Source organism: Strix aluco, chromosome 3 (genome assembly GCF_031877795.1).
Source record: "Strix aluco isolate bStrAlu1 chromosome 3, bStrAlu1.hap1, whole genome shotgun sequence".
Lineage (NCBI taxonomy): Eukaryota > Metazoa > Chordata > Aves > Strigiformes > Strigidae > Strix > Strix aluco.
In genome coordinates, this window is record NC_133933.1 from 127,440,205 (window position 1) to 127,456,824 (window position 16,620).

The window sequence follows — 16,620 nt, forward strand, 5'->3', positions numbered from 1 at the left end:
ATCCAGCAGCTGTTCCATAACTCATGAACAATCTGGCATTTTCCTCTTTCAGATGATGTCCACCTTCTTCTGAAGTAGTAAAGACCTAGAAACGGAGGTTTAGTCTCTTTAGGGCTGATGGTAGCTCCTGGCAAGAAGTAGTGTAAAGAATAGGGGTCTGTTTTGCTCATGAAAAAATCATTTATTTTCATCACTTTGTTTCCAACCCACCAAGTGAAAAAACAGTGATTAAACTAGGTGGTTTTCTTCTGAAATGTTAAAGCTGAAAAAAGACTACAAAATCCATTTTGATCTGGTTCTATACTGGAAGATAAATACATGGAACAGTCTCAGTAGGTTAATGTGAATCAACATGTACAGAGATGGTTAGATAAGATTAGCTGATTTGTACATACAGAAACACTCTCTTAGGAAAACACAGTGCAATCGTATCATCTCCCATCTCTTCATGCACTGCGATCATGCTTTCAATTATCACATTCTTAACGGCTTCAGAATCTTCATTTATAAGATAAATGCAAAACCTCTTGTTACATTAGATTTCTTGTATTACTGAGATAAATGTGTTTTGCTTAAAGGTCAACAGGAGCAAGAAATGCAAACATCTGGTCTGTTTTGAGTACTGTGATGATATGAGAAAAAATAGCTTCAGAAAATGAAATGTGATACCAACTTCTAATACCTTTCCTACAGTGATTCCCTTTTTCAAACCTTGCCTTCAGAGGAACTTCCCATGTTTTCATAAATGTTTTTAACATTTAAAATTCAGGGGCAGATAATGAAAAAAATATTTTTATTCCTGGTAAAACTAATTAAATAGTAATTTTCACAGATATTATCTAACTGATGAAAAGCGTCACTTTCTCCAAGTGCAAACATAGCTCAGAAGACAGACACACATAAGATTGCAATGGAAATGTCCTGTAAGTTACATCAGTTTTTCTCACAGGATCCTTGGGCTAAATAGCAACAGAGGCTGTGAGTATCTGGAGTACTACAACTTCCAGTGCAGCAGCTCTGATTTTTTAAAGTTGTTCCCCCACAAGATACAAAATGGTACCCAGTAATAAGATTGCAGAGTTAGCACAGTTGGTGCTTCAGGGGGATAACACCATGAGGATAGACAGCTTAATAAGCACCATGAAGATATGTAGGAGTATCTGCTATTGTATCCAACAAGTTTAACCATCATTTGGCATTGGTTTTCTGGTCTGTCCTCTACTGGAACTGGAAAAAACTGTGTATTGTTTAAAATAGCCAGACTGAAGGACTCATTTGGAGACATTTATAAATGTTTGCAAAAAGTGGAAAAAAATAGACTCCTGTCACCATTACACCTGTACAATCCTCTGTCATCACAGGAGTGTGTGGATTTATGTATTTGCAAAAAAAAAGACTATCAAGTCATAGGCCAGATCCTAAACCTCCTACTAAAAGGCTAGGACACCTTACTGTGTTCAGACCTGAAATGTATGCTCCAGGGGAAGGAAAGAACATGAACTTTTGCAGAACTCTTGTAATGAACAGCAAAAGCTCCATGTTGTCAAGGTTTTCACCTGCACCTGTTCTGCCACCTGGATTGGAAAGTAGGAGAGACACGAGTTTTAAAAGTCTTTGCTTCTGGAATTTGGAAACAAATAAAAATCTCAGGCTAAATTTCCTTTCCATCTAACAGCTCTGTGAATCCAGAAACTAAAATAAACAGATCTAAATGAGAGGTTCACTACTCCTTTGTAAAAATTTTCCTTAAAATGAAAAGGAAATTATTACATTAGAAGAGTTTAAGAGGAGGACAAACTTTCTCCTGAAAATAAAAATGATGCAACCACTCATGTAATTTTTGGATTTTCATATTATTTTCACTTTTGAGTCCTTAATCATTGGTCTCTGTCAGGCAGTCTACATTTGAACACTCATAGATGTCTGAAGTATCTACATTATCTGAAATAGGCACATGGGGCTTATATGGCATAGGACCTGTCCCCCTAGCCTGGCAGCTGAAGGCTAAGCAAAAGATCCCAGGGTATCTGAAATGGTGCTAGAGGCTTGGGGTTAAAGCAATTGAATTGTGCTCTGTATATCAACTTTAAAGTGGATTGAATCCCCTCATAATTATTCAATTATTTACAGCCTAATGATCAGAATCTTGTTTGGGTAAGGAGGCAAAGGCATATGGAGAAGTTTTGATATGAAACCCCCCAAACCAAGGGAGTGAGATCAAATGAAAGGGAATGTTCAGAGGAGTGTCTCCTTTCAGGAGAAGGAATGAGTGTCTTGCTTCAACACCTAGTCTCAGGAGAAATGGCAGGACAAGGAATATTGTCCTTCTAGTGCCAAGTAAAATAGCCAACCTAAGAAAAGCTGAGCTTGAAGGCATCCCACTGCCCAGACAGAGGCAGGGACTGAATGCTCCTGAAGACGGGAAGGATTAGGAAGAAGAGCCAAGGGGAGAAGCTGCAATGAGGTATTGGGGAACATTGGTGCATCCAACCCAACTTCAAACCTATCTATCATCCTGCCAAGACCAAACAGCCCTTCTGTTCTGAAGGCCTGAAGCTCTGAACATTCCACCTTTGCCACAGAGGCTCTGCAGTGCTTATCTTTAAAGAGGGTAGTACAAGTTAGGCACAGCTTCATGGTCTGTATGTCTCTTTGGAGAAACCTGAACTTGGGCGTGTTTCTGGGGGATATGCTTTCAACAAACAGGTGAAAATTGAAGTAAGACTGTGCAAGCTGAGGGTCTGTATTATTTAGCCCAGATTAGGTGATCTAATAGGTTAATCCCCATTAATCATCAACTAGTCCACACTTCTGATCTACTTCTGCCTTCCCCTGATAAATAATAAAAAGATAAACCACTTTTTTAGAAGCACTGGAAACTTTCATTGAGATGTAATGTTGTGAATTATTTTGGCCAAAGAATTAAGGCAGATATAATGGAAAATTAATATAAATTTTTTTTAAAACAAATTGATGCTGATTAGAGCTCTAGGAACGTGTTACAGCACACATTTTATAGGGTTTGGGGATGACGTTAAATGAAATAGCAGGGCTGAGGTCCAGGTCTGAGATAGAAACTCCAGGGGGAGGGTGGAAGGTGAACTTCTGCAGGAGACTGGTGAAGAAGAGGAAGAGCTCCATTTTGGCAAGAGTCTCACCGGCACAGATCCTCCGCCCTGGAACAAAATGCAGAATGGCCATAAGAGAGTCAGTGGGAGCTGCTTCTTCAACAGTTGGAAGAAATAAAAACCTCTGAGCAGCTCTGATTTTGAGGAAGATCAGTGAGAATCCAGAACACTTGAAATATCATATCCTAGCTATGAATAAAGAACACAGTAGCTCTTAAAAGTCTATTGAGTGCAATAATCATCTGAGGGAGAGGATACTTCATCTTCAGAGGTATGATAACAAAGCCACCTGGTGATTTTTTTTCTTTTCCTTTGTTTATATGCTTGCATTTGGGGAGAAATATATGGAAATGTAATCTGAATTCCTTAATACCAGTTTTCAAGAAAATTTGTATTTCTCTTCATTTTCAGATTTTTCTGCTACTTGGTTCAATTTTTGGATCCCAGACCAACTTTGTTTGGTTTAGTCTAGACTTTGGTTTTATTAGTTTAGTCACAGGCACTTTTTTATATTAAAACTTGTCAGAAAAGACCTTGGAAACTCACAAATGCTGGCTGGAGTGGGACTGAGGAGGAAGGTGGTGGAGATATTCTGTGGAGCCCCTAATATAAGCCTTTCTTCAAAAGTGCTGTGAATATAAATTTTTTTTAGTCCTGGACAAATTCAGCAGCTTGTAAACTCCCTTAATCAGAGCATGATGATTTGAGGCCAGAACTAACAGAAACCTGAACTAAGATTTGATTTTAACTCCCTTGTATGACAGAAAGTGGAAAATAAAGAGCTATGGTATGGCTGTGCTATGAAATGAGCCCTCCAGGGAATGCCCAGACCTGACATTCCCTGGATGTGCTTTCAGCTAGGACATCTAGATGTAAATCAGAAAAAGAAAGACTGTGAATTGGAAGTATCATAAGTCCTTCTATGAAAAAAAATTATTTACTCTATGTTGCATGATGAGTATGACAGGAAAAAAACCTTATTCAAATATCATGCAGAATTAAAAATACACAAATGGGGTCTATAAAAAAATGCAGTGTGTTGTGGGTATGATAGACAAGTTAGACAGAGACTGACGTATAGAACTTAATTGAGCAATGACAGAGCCTGAAAAGCAGGAGAAATGCCAGAGAAGGAGCAGTCATCATGGCAGTCGGAATCTCCCATGCTTTGGCAAATGGTGCAGGTGTGTAAGCTTAGGGGAAGGCCACGTTCTGTGGAAGCCTCAGAAGACAACCCCTTTCTGTCCTTTGATTTTACACAGAATTTAGGGGTTTATATAAGGCAACTCCTCTCTGTTGGTACAGTATATGAAGTCTTAATCCCAGCTGACATTATTTGTGACTTTTTAAAAGGGATATGCAAAAATGAAAGAGGAAAGACACAGAAGCCATCTCCCCTGTGTGCTCTGTGTGTGCTCGTAGCTGGGCATGGTAAGAGTCAGAGACAAAGAAACCCAGGCCATAGAGAAGCTGTGAGCTACAGATTATAATGCAGAAATGTGTTACCTAAACCATCACGGAATTGACTGAAAACTTCCCTTATATTTAAGAAGACATTATAAATTCTCATTTATAATCACTGAATACTAACTGAGAAACCAACAACATCCAGAGGCTGGAGGAATTAACAGACATTTGTGAGTACTCTCTCTTATCAGAGGTGTGTCCTGATAAATCTGTGAAATATGGGTTGTGGAGTGGTCCCACGAAAAAGACAGTGTGGATGCCAGACTTCAGTAACAAAAACGCCCACTGGTACAAGCAGTTCTTTTCTAAGATCTGTACTTGCAACAGCAGTAAATGGGAAAGAGAAGGTACCTGCTGAGAAAGGCATGAAAGCATCTTTCTTCACAAATTTTCCATTGGCGTCAAGAAAGTGCTCAGGATAGAACATGTCTGGTTTCTCCCACTGAGATTTGTCTTGCAGGACAGAGGTCAGTAAGGGGATGATGTAGGTTCCCTGCAAAATAAGACAGTGGAACTAATCCGTGGGCAGACATTGTAGTGGCAGTAATGGCCAAGAGACTTAAAGATTGTCAGCCTGGAGAAAGAGATCATTCTGACTGCTGTTATGTGACTTCATTAGAGAGTTCATGTTTGTCACATTAACCAGGTTTGAGAAAGACGGAATGCTGAAAGAAATGATCCTGTAAGCATCTCACCTTGGGAATGAAATAGCCGTTGAGAGTGACATCTGCAGCAGTCTCATGAGGCAAATCCAATGGCAGGATATTAGCGAATCTCTGAATTTCGTGGATGACAGCATCTGTATATGGCATCTGAGTTCGATGCTCAATCCGTGGGGGGTTTGACCCTATCACTTGCTCTATCTCTTCTTGGACCTTTCCTGAGGAAAGAATCAACTATAAAAAAGAGACAAGGACGCATTCATCCTTGAGACATACTGTGTTTTATTGATGTAAAGTATAAAAGACCTTGAGTGAAAACCATAAATTCTCCCAAAATCTTTTTTCCTTTCAGAAATAATCAGAGGTGGACAGAACTACAGTGATTATTTCTTAACCAATAAGAAACCAAAAGACTTGTATTTTTCTGCCCTCTCTTCTACCTAAAGTTTCTTGCTCTGACCAAGAGGTGTCTCAAAAACCCCACTTGACTCCTAACAACCCTGTACTATAAACTGGAATAGAGATGTCAGACAAGGAGAAGTTCCCTGAATCTTCTCAGGTATTTAAAACCTCAGTACAGTCCATTTAACATCTGCACAGGCCTTTGGTTTATCAATAGCCTGTTTTTGAGGGAAACCTGGAACAGTTGCATTGGCCAGCAGAGGACAGCTCTCTTCTTTTTACTGAGCAACCTTTGGCTGACCCATATGAACTCTGTTTATAATCTACTGGTAGGCTGACTGGCGTGCCCCTCACTGGATCTGAACCACAGGGCACAGTGATACCTAGACAATAATTAGCTGGAAATCTTGTTTTTTAGTGTATTAACAGATATGTTGACCCTCCAGGTTCCCCTTCAGTTCCTAATGCACTGGGTGTAACAACATCTGTCATAAACCCACTTACTCTGAATTTCAGGGTACTTTAGCATCAGCAGAAAGCTCCAGTTTAGTGTGGTGGAAATTGTCTCAACACCAGCAATAAACAAATTGCTCACCAAGCTTAACAAGTTGTCATTATGGAAATACCCATTGGTAGTGGATTTCTCCTGAAAGAAGTGGTTGAAATAAAAGGATGAAAAAAAGCTTTGCATGTGAAAATGGAAGTTACGCAGCTAAACATTTACTAAGAAATAAATAGTATATTTTTTTAAAAAGTGTGAAAGATAAAGAAGAGCTTTAGGCTTGTACCTGGAAAAGAGTGTTGACATAGGTTTTATGTTTTGCATGATCTCTGCATTTACTGGGGCCAGGTTCAAAGAGAGCTGGTTTCTCTATGAAGAAGGTAACTCAGATATATTAGACCCCAAATAACGATCCCAGTAAAGACCAGGTAACACTTTTGTTCTGTAATGCATTGTTTTTGAAAGAGCCAGAAGGGCTAGGACAACAGAGAGAGCAGATAAAAAGATGCAGCCTCTGTAAATATATTGATACAGTCTGAAAAAAAAGCATAAATAAAGATAAATGTTTGCTAATTAAAAGGGGTTGGAACTGCAACAGAGTGGAATATCTGTTCAGCTCTACTGGTTCATTATATGTGTTTTGTCAAAGATAGATTCCCTAAAGAAGTATAGCTATAATTATAAGGATGGAAAGGAAATTGTAAATGTCTTCATATAACCATAAAAGTTGGAATAAATGAGAAATGATTAAGTTACCTCCTGCTGTTTAACCAGGAAAGCATCAATAAAACTTCTTTGAAAATTTTTGTCCAGGGTTTTGAGATGTTCCACAAAAGTAACTTGTATATAATCAAGGAATTCTTCTCTGTTTTGGAGCAGATTCTTGTTAGCCCTTAGGAGGAACCCAAGGTATGGGAAGATGTTGTACATCTACAAGAGTGAAAGACAAAGAGAATTTACCAGCTAGAGGTCTGAAAACACTACAGAAACAAATTAATAATATTGTGCCTGTTTTGCAGATACAAAGACAAAGACTTAACTCTAATATTTTGTTCTTTAGAACATCAAAAACTGACTGGATTAATTCATGGTAGAATATCCATCAAGGACTACTGAATACATGGAAAACTCTCAGCCCCAAATTACTATTTTGCAGGAGTAGTGTAGATGTCAGATTCAAACAACTGCAACTTGCCACCAGGGAGCTGGAAATGTTGGTCATCAACATTTTTATTGATTTAGCCAGCTCTTCTGTTAATTTTTTTTTTCCCCTGTTTCAAAGCCTAAAGGAACAGAAGTGAATCTGGTGTGCAGCATCATTACATGCGAGTATCAGAGCATATTTATTACTCATTGAGACATTTCACTGTGCTAGAAGCACAGGAAAACAGGTTTTGTATCAGGACTCCTTGTACAGGTAGACCATATACTCTATAGCTTCTTCCTGCCCCTTGTTCTGAGAGTGCACTGCTTTGCCTGGTCACTTTATACATATGAACCATATTTTTGGGCACTGCTGAACTTGCTGTTCATGCACTAGTGGTCTGTTTTTTCAGTCCAGATTTAGTGCTCTTCAGACTAAAGCTTAATTTTGTTTTTGAGAGACTGGGGGTTTGATTGATGCTTTCAAGATTTCAAGATTTTTCAAGCTTTGTTTTGCCACAGAAAGTGCTTGTAAACCTATTATCTCTCAGAGTCTCCGATTTTTCTGTTTAATAGAAACAATTGACTACCAGTATTATTACATTCCTATGGCATCCAGTGGAACAGCAACATAAAAATATTTATCATTACCGTAACCAAAGGTTTCCCGGCAAGCCTCATGTTTTCATTGGTCAGCTGTAGAAGTCTCATAAATCTGGAGTCTTTGTAGTCAAATCGGTTTCCAAGTAATATTGACACAATTATGTTAGCAACCGCTGAATTAATTATTTTACTAAAGTCAAAGGGCTTTCCTGTACAATGAGCAAAAGAATACATTACATTGTGGCAAGTGATGTAATTTGTAAATGGAAATTTAATGCTAATTATTGCTATTTATTTGTTATGATTGATTGCTATTATTGATTATTATTCAATGTTAGAATACCATGTCAAGACACCAAAATGCCAGAGGAGCCAAATTCATCCAATTGGTTCAGCCTGAAGTACATTTCTTAAAAATGTCTGAACTTGAGAAGGCTTCTGGCAAGCTTCTGGATACTTGAACAAAACCTTAGAGGTTTGAAGAATGAATCATCTACCCACCTTCTTGTGACCCAATGATATCTGCCAGATACCCATACTCCTCCACAATGCGGTCCTCAATGGCCCTTTTTCCCATTCCGAAGTCCCGTAAGGTTGTGAGAGTAAATCTTCGCATCACCTTCCAGTTTTCCCCATGAGCAAAGACAATCCCTGACACAAAGAGAACATTTCAAGGTGGCAGAAGATTTTAAATTTGTAGACAAATAATGTAGGTATCTAGTAGCAGTCAGTTTGAAAACAAACTAAATTATATCTGGTTGAGGAAAAAAAAACTTTCCCTTAAGAATTTTCAGGCCTTAACAACAGATTTATTGCACAAAAAAAGGAGGATAAACTATTTAAGAGGTATTTAGTCAAATCTTAAGAAGAATATATATCTCTGAGAGACATTTGTCACTGAAAGAGGACATTGGAAATTCAAGTTCAAACCACAGATCATCATAGTTTGGAAGTGGAATTGAACTGAGATCTCATGTCTCTGATGACTGCAAGAGAAACTTGACTAGGCACAAATGTCTTTAAAATTTAGGTAGCGTCTTAAAACCTCCTCAATCATTTTTTTTCACTGAAATTGTTGCACCAAGTGATTAATTACTTTAGTTATATTGTTTTCAAGGAGAAATATAAGGGGTAAAGAAAGCTTACATGCAATAATGTGATCAAAATATTCACAAATGTTCACAGAATTATTCCTGATTTTGTCCAAGGATTCTCTGGAGATATAAATATTAAACTCTTATGGAAATTTAGAATGAAGTTTGGGTGTGAAATTCTCCTTTGGAAACCCAGCTCAGTCAGTATAAAGTATTTCCCTTATTATAATAAATCCCGAATTCTGTATGTGTTTCATTCTATTGTTGCATTCAGATTTTAAAAGCACTATTCACCACTTGAAATGAGAAGCAGCAGTATAATAGTCATTTCAGGAAAAGGAGGTTTTATGATAAGCCCAAAACAACAGAAGTCCAGAACTGTATCATGAGAGCTAGAAACACCTTCTCTGGAAGATCCTGAAAGTGTGACACTATCCATTATCTGTTGCTGTGCTTATTGTTGTTATGGTCGTTTTATTGTCATTGTCAGCAGTTTCAAATTTGAACAAATGCACTGAAGTCAATGAAATTGCTCCCTATTTCCAATGCCTCATATGATCTCTGATTCAAAATGGTGTGCCAGCTTCTGCTTTGTCTGTAGGAAAAAACTTTTTTAATAAGTCAAGATGATAGGAAAAATAAAACAAACTTACCATTTCCTTTGGTCAAATCTTCAAAGATTGGGATTTTAGGTCTCTCTGCAAATGCATCTGCATGGTTTACAAGAGCTTCCTTCACTGTTTTATACCCAGAAATCACTACTATTTTCCTTTGCCCCATCTGAACACTGAAGACTGGACCATATACTTTTGATAGCTGTCAGAAGAAGATAACAGTGATTTACATCTTTTACAGCTTACAAAGAAATTCACCTTTTCGGTGATGCCTATTTTCATGTCCTACCTCTAAGTTACTAAAATGTTAAATGTTTTCCTAAATACAGAGAAAGAGAATTGATTTAAATAATGTGAATGTGCTAGACATTATGATGACTAATGACTAAATGGCACATTCAGGAGTGGAGTCCCATTGTGCTAAACTGAGCAGAAGTGTTAGCTGAAACCCCAAGTCAGTCAAGGATTGTGCTAACATCTCTGCCTTCCCTCAGGAACCCTTGTAAATTCAGGTTTTGATTCATGCTTTCACACTGATCTCTCTCTATGCTATTGTGTTTCTTTTCTTTACAGGCTAAACCCGTTCAAACAGTTGCTACCATTATTGTAAAAACCCCCCAATCAGGATCTAACATTAGGTAAATTCTAATGTTTTATAAATTTCTACATCCACCATGAATCTGTCTCAGAGACCATGTTTGGCCCAAGCTGGTACCTTTTTAGCTTGTACAGGCAGATTTATTTTCATGTAGCTAAATGTTCCTGATTCTCCTGACAATAGGAGGGGTTTTTCCTGACTGCACTTATTTTCTAGTGTGTTTGCACAGAGAAACAGAGGCAACTCTTTGGCATCAATATGCAAAATGTTCAGCAATTTGTAAGCAAGTCCAGCCAACTGTATGAAATAATGTAACAGCAGTGACATGTGTCTGAATTAAGAGTAGCTTTGATGGTGATACTGTTATCCCAGACTGCTGTAGCTGAGGCAGAATATGATTTTTTTCAAAGGGTGTTCTCCAGTAAGGACCTTCCACTGCTTGCAGTGGTGATGCTCAGGATGAGCATATGATCTCCAGTTGCATTTACACACTAAGTATATGCAAATATTAAACTTTGAGCTAAGCTCAAGTCAGAGAACCAACCTCCTTCATTAGAATGGATTCACTGAATTACAGCAGAGACATGTTGGTTCTGTTAGCCTGAAAAGAGATGGAGCTTGCTTTTGCCAACACAATTAGTCTGCATTGGATAGCCGCACTGATTTTCCAGATCTGATCTTCCAGATCATTTCCATCTGAGCAGTCTTTTGATTTGTAGATGTAACATATATACAGATATGTGGGTGCAAACATCCCTTTTAAAATTATCAGCAAGAAGGATGTGCAATTTCAATGTCTAAGTAGAAAAAACTCTAAGAAAGGAACAGGTTCATAGAAGTCTTCTGACTCAAAATTAGGAAAGTCCTACAATAAACTAGGTAAAGAAAACACTAGAATAAAACCGAGAGATTTATTACTTTGATTTGCTTAGACCTATGATTTGTATTCTGGCAACTGTTGTCCCTGAATATTAAGAGTATGTAGTTATCTTCAGCTTTTGAAGAAGAAAGGAGGAAAGAGAGATGCTAAATCAGTCAAGGCAGGAAGCTGCAGCCACAACCCTGAACACATCAATCAGTGGAAGGTGGAGGGAGTTAGATCACATATCAGAATCACTTCTTATTCAGTTACTTTATTCTAAAAATTACTATAAATAAGTGAGCACTTGTTAATTTGAGAGTTATTTAAGGCTGAAACCTGGATGCATGAAGTTGCATGGAGGAAGTCTTACAGTAAAAACCAAATCTTGCTACATTCAAAGATTCCTGCTCAAATAACCATCTCCTGTCCCTTGCTAAGGGTCATGCAACACATCAGGTGCAATAGGAGAAACTCTCTGAAATCATGGACTATGGGGCTTGGTGATATGTGCAATTATGGGATCAATAGAAAAGGTAATGACTACCTGTAGATAAGTCCTGTAGGGTCTCTTCAAATCAAACAAATGCAGATTTCCGATGATTGGTAATGCTCTTGGTCCTGGGGGAAAATTCTTTCTCCGGTGGTTGTTCCAGAAACCTCCCATTTTCAAAATGTATAGAAAAGTCAGGATGAACACTAAACCAATGGAAGTGCAGTTGCTCCAGTCCATCTCTTTTCAGCCAAGTATTTGCTACAGAAAAGAGAAAATCTGGATTCTGAATCTCTGTCCTCCTGCAAAAATTTTCTGTGCGAGACGCTTGTACTAGTCCATAAACCCCTCTTCAGTGAAGGGTGTGTTTTTTATTGTGATCGGTGACTGGTTTTATTCTCTTCCTCTGTGCTTGTTAATGAATCCTCAGTATGGTACAGAGGCAAGTAAATGTTTGCTAGCTAAGAGTGTGTGACTGGGTGAGCATGTAGCTCACTGTCCAATCATGAAAGTCCAAGAGTTTGAAGAACAACAGGTCATCGACCTGGTGTTTGGCATAAAAGTCATAAATTCTGCATGTTCTTCAGATTATTGAGTAGGTATATTTCATCATTAGTACAGGCACAGCCTTGGTACCCTGAGAACTGAAATCAAACTATCAATACCCAAGTTATTAGTGCACAAAGATTTGTTTTTTTTAAAGCACTTAAGAATTGGTATAATTTTGCTTCCATTGAATTAATTGGGAATTTCAAACCACAGAATCACAAAATGCTTGAGGTTGGAAATGACCTCTGGAAGTCATCTGGTCCAACCTACCTGCTCAAGCAGGGCCACTGAGAGCCAGTTGCCCTAGACTATGTCCAGATGGCTTTTGAATATCTCCAAGGAGGGAGACTCCACAACATCCCTAGGCAAGCTGTGCCAGTGCCTGGTCACTCTCACAGTGAGAAAGTGTTTCCTGATGTTCAGAGGGAACCTACTGTGTTTCAGTTTGTGGCTGTTGCCTTTTGTCCTGTCACTGGGCACCACTGAAAAGAGTCTGACTGTCTTCTTTGTACCCTTCCTCCAAGTGTTTATATATACTGATAAGATCCTCCTGAGCCTTCTCTCCTCTGGGCTAAACAGTCCCAGCTCTTTCAGTATTTCTTCATATAAGAGATGCTCCAGCCCCTTTAGCATCTTTGAGGCCCTTTGATGGACTCTCTCCAATATGTCCATATCTCTTTTGCACTGGGGATCCCGGAAGTGGACACAAACGCTCCAGGTGTGGCCTCACCAGTGTTGAGTCGAGGGGAAGGATCACCTCCCTTGACCTGCTGGCAACACTCCCCCTAATGCATTCCAGGATACCTATAGCCTTCTTTGCAGCAATGGCACGTTGTTACCTCATGTTCAGCTTGGTGTCCACCAGGACCACCAGGTCTTTTTCTGTCAAGCTGCTTTCCAGGTGGTGGCCCCTTAGCATGTACTGGTGCCTGAGGTTGTTCCTCCTGAGGTGCAGGACTTTGAATGTCTTCTTGCTGAACTTCATGAGATTCCTGTCAGTCCATTTATCTAACCTACTGAAGTACCCCTAGATGGTGTCACAACATTCTGGTATGTCAGCCACCCCTCCCAGTTTGGCATCATCAGCAAACTTTCTGAGGGTACACTCTGCCCCATAATCTAGATTATTAACGAAAACATTAAACAGGACTGGACCCAGTATTGACCCCTGGGGTACCCCACTAATTACTGGCCTCCACCTGGACCTCACACAACTGATCATTAGCCTCTGGGCCTGGCTTTTCAGCAAGATTTCAACCCACCTCTGCTCATCCAGCCCATACATCAACAACGTGTCTATGAAGATCTTATGGTAGATAATGTCAAAAGCCTCACTGAAGTCTAAGAAGACTTATTCTTGTGACTAAGACAACTTTTCTTGTGACTAAGGAGCCACATCAGAGGTGTATGAGAAAGAAGTTGGAGAGGCCTAAGAGGTGCCACAGAAGGGCTCGTTTGCTCAGTTCCTGCTGGGAGCACAGCACTGGTTGTCTGTTCCAGGCAAAGGTGCATCCCCAGAAACTATTTCAGGTGTGGAAGAAGATCTTTCCAGCTTTGAAGACAACACTGACAACAGTTTTATTTGAAATGGAGAAGGACTTTTAATTTTTCTGTGCTTTTATCTTTATCATTAATATGCACATTATTCTGTAGTAAACTAAATTAATTTTCACTTCCAGTGTATAACTACATATGATCACCTGAGAGCCCTCTATGCATCTGCACTGCAGTTCTGCACCAGTGAACATCCTATGTTTCCTTGTCTCAGGTTGAGCTGTTCAGTTCCTGGTATACAAATCTGGGGAAGTACAAATCAGCTAGAATCATGAGTAACAACTCTTAAATAGTCTGGAGTTATGCCTTTAGGTGCATCTGGAATTACTACTTTTAGTGACAAGGTGCAAGAGCCGCAGCTACAACCAGGTAGGAATAGACTGCATGCCTCATAGGGGAACGAAATCCAGGAAAGCAGGTTAAGAATAGCTTCATTTTGAGTTACAAGGTAACTGTGTCCACCACACAGGCTCTGTAGGTAACTTTTAGTTGACAAGCTGAGAACTCATAGGGGATATGTTGGAAATGTTCACCAACCCACAAAGAGACTGGTTTTCAAGCTGGTAGTACACCAGGACACAGGAACTGTCTGAAAGTCAGGTTTCCTGTTCATGGCCTTGAGGAGCAGTGCAGTGAGAGGACCCCAAAAATCATACACTATCTATCACATGCCATTTTCCCTGAAGTCCTGGAGTCTACTGCCACCAGATATGAAAGAATAAGCAGTGTTTGTTTGTTTCCTACTTCACTTTGGGAAACCAGGAAAGTTCCTCCTTCATGGTGAGGATGAAGGGAGAGTGTTTTCTGCCAGTTCCCTGATGTCTGACTCCACCAAACAGCCTCCAGAATGTTCTGGTCTCCTCCCTAAATGTTTCCAGCAACCCCTGATGGAAGTTCTGTAGGAGGTGTAGGGCCCCTCTCTTCTAGTTACCCTTGTCTGGAGAACTCCAGCATTTCTTGTGTTCCACAGAAATAGGTCAATCTTCTTGATGTGGCTGGATGTCAATTCCCCTGCACTGACACAAGATCACATGATAGGAAGAGCAGTTACTGCAGATAATTAATTCTGCTGCATTTACGTCTACCTGTCCAGAGAAAAATTTATACCCCTTTTGGGGAGTTAGTGACTGTCTTAGACAGAGGGGTCCAAGAAAAGAATCAACAGAAGTCTAGCATTGTCAGGTAAGGTGTCTTCAGATCCATGATGTGTAGATTTCCAATGATGGGTAAAGGCCTGGATCCTGGAGGGAAGTCTTCTCTTGCATGGCTCTTCTAGACATGTCTCTTCAGAATCAGCAGGCGAATGAGTATAAACAGTAACCCTACAGGAGCAAGATTGACCCAATCCATGGTCTTTCAGCAAAAGCTTAGCTGAGAAGATGAAAATTCAGGCAAAGAGTGCAATCTCCTGTCAGAAATTAAGAGTTTCAAGCGTTAATGACATTTCTACACATGCAGAGGTATAAGCTTCATCTCTAAGAAATGGTAGAAATGCCTATCTGGGGGTTTTACCCTTGCAGAATCCCTTCTAGGCACTCTCAAGACCGTGTCCATTCCCTTTACCCTATGTTAGTTACTGTTTAATGGGTGATGTCTAAACTAGTCCTGTGAGTTGGTAGAGATTTCTGTGGGCATAAGTCCAATTTAGAAAGAGCAACTCAAACACTACGTTGAACTTTGAGACTGGGAGGAAGTGGAACAAGAAGGAAGAAGTTCCACTGGTTGCTCAGACTTTCTCTTCTCTCTTTATGGAAGATGTTGCGGATACCAAATCTTGATAAAAGCAGAAGCTCAGCTGACTAGGTATTTGAGACAGTTGTGGAGATTCCTTTTGAGTAGTCTAAATGTGGATTTATGGCCTTGATGTGTTGTGGGTCCTATAGTGGAAAACTGCATTGAACAGAAGTACTCAGAAGAGGAAGGAGTCAGTGCCAAGCTCCTCTGAGCTAGCTGAATAATTTATTGTGGTACACACGTTTTTGTTCTAGTAGGAGTCCAAACAGGGTGAAATGTAGGGTCAGACCGTTCTGGCCAAATGGTGAGGTCTGTGCTGATCTGACAGCCTCAGCTTCCTTTAAAGTGAATAGAGGGCAAGGGGCACCTTCTCTTTCAAAACCAGCAGCTGAAACTGGTCAGATAATCCATGCCTTACATGTTCCTGATTTTCACATAATGGTTGAGGCTGGAAGGGAACTCTAGAGGTCATCTGATCCAACACTACTGCTTAAGCAAGGCATCCTAGAGCCAGTTGTACAGTCAGGACTGTATCTTCAGCTGTGGCTATTGCCTTAGATATCCAGCTCTAACCATTTCAGGAAGAGAGAAGGAGAGAAGAGCTTGTATGATTATCTTTGAAGGGGAGCCAAACCTGAGAGGAAAATTGAGAAAAGATGGTTGAGGAAAGTTTGTTGAGGAAAGAGTGCTGAGGTACAGTGTGTCTTAAAGGCTAAGAGAGTAAACAGCAGAAGAGTTGTTAAAAGAAGAAACCATGGAGGAGAAACCATCCAGGGCTTTCATTGACACTGATCAGAAAAGATGAATGTCAACCTTCAGAACAGTGTTTGGAAGAGCTTTCTAGCAGAAGTGTAGAGAACCAAGTTATACATGACCTTGAGGCAAGAACATGAAGGCTGTGTGAGGTGAGGTGCCCAGGCTGAGGGCCTTGTCCTTGACTCTTTAAAGCATCAGAATCCCTGCAGAGACATGACCAAAAGCATGGGAGATGAGACATCCCCTCAGGGGATGAGGGTGCAGATACCTTGGAGCAAAGAACACCGATATCTGGCCAGAAGCCTGGAACAGGAGCTAGAGCAAACCTGCTCTTGTATTGGCTTGCCCCGACTCTGCTGCTGCCCCTGGGGTCTCTGGAGGAGACATTTCACTTACCTGGAAAGTGTCCTGGAAAAAGTCCAGGGCCTATTTCCAGCTGTGTGTCAGTTGGCCTGTTCCTAC

The 16,620-nt window shown here is 40.0% G+C and overlaps 1 protein-coding gene across 1 annotated transcript; it reads right to left on the reverse strand.

Annotated features, from left to right (window-relative positions):
- Positions 1-160: 160 nt before the first annotated feature.
- On the reverse strand, positions 161-13,064 carry LOC141921474 (cytochrome P450 2K1-like). Its single transcript, XM_074820240.1, has 9 exons — positions 11,620-13,064; positions 9,655-9,817; positions 8,409-8,558; positions 7,956-8,116; positions 6,918-7,091; positions 6,164-6,305; positions 5,291-5,475; positions 4,947-5,088; positions 161-3,176 (listed from the first exon to the last, which is right to left on the reverse strand). The coding sequence occupies exons 1-9, from the start codon at positions 11,803-11,805 to the stop codon at positions 2,989-2,991; spliced, it is 1,491 nt and encodes a 496-aa protein (XP_074676341.1). The 5' UTR covers positions 11,806-13,064; the 3' UTR covers positions 161-2,988.
- Between the last annotated feature and the right edge of the window lie 3,556 nt (positions 13,065-16,620).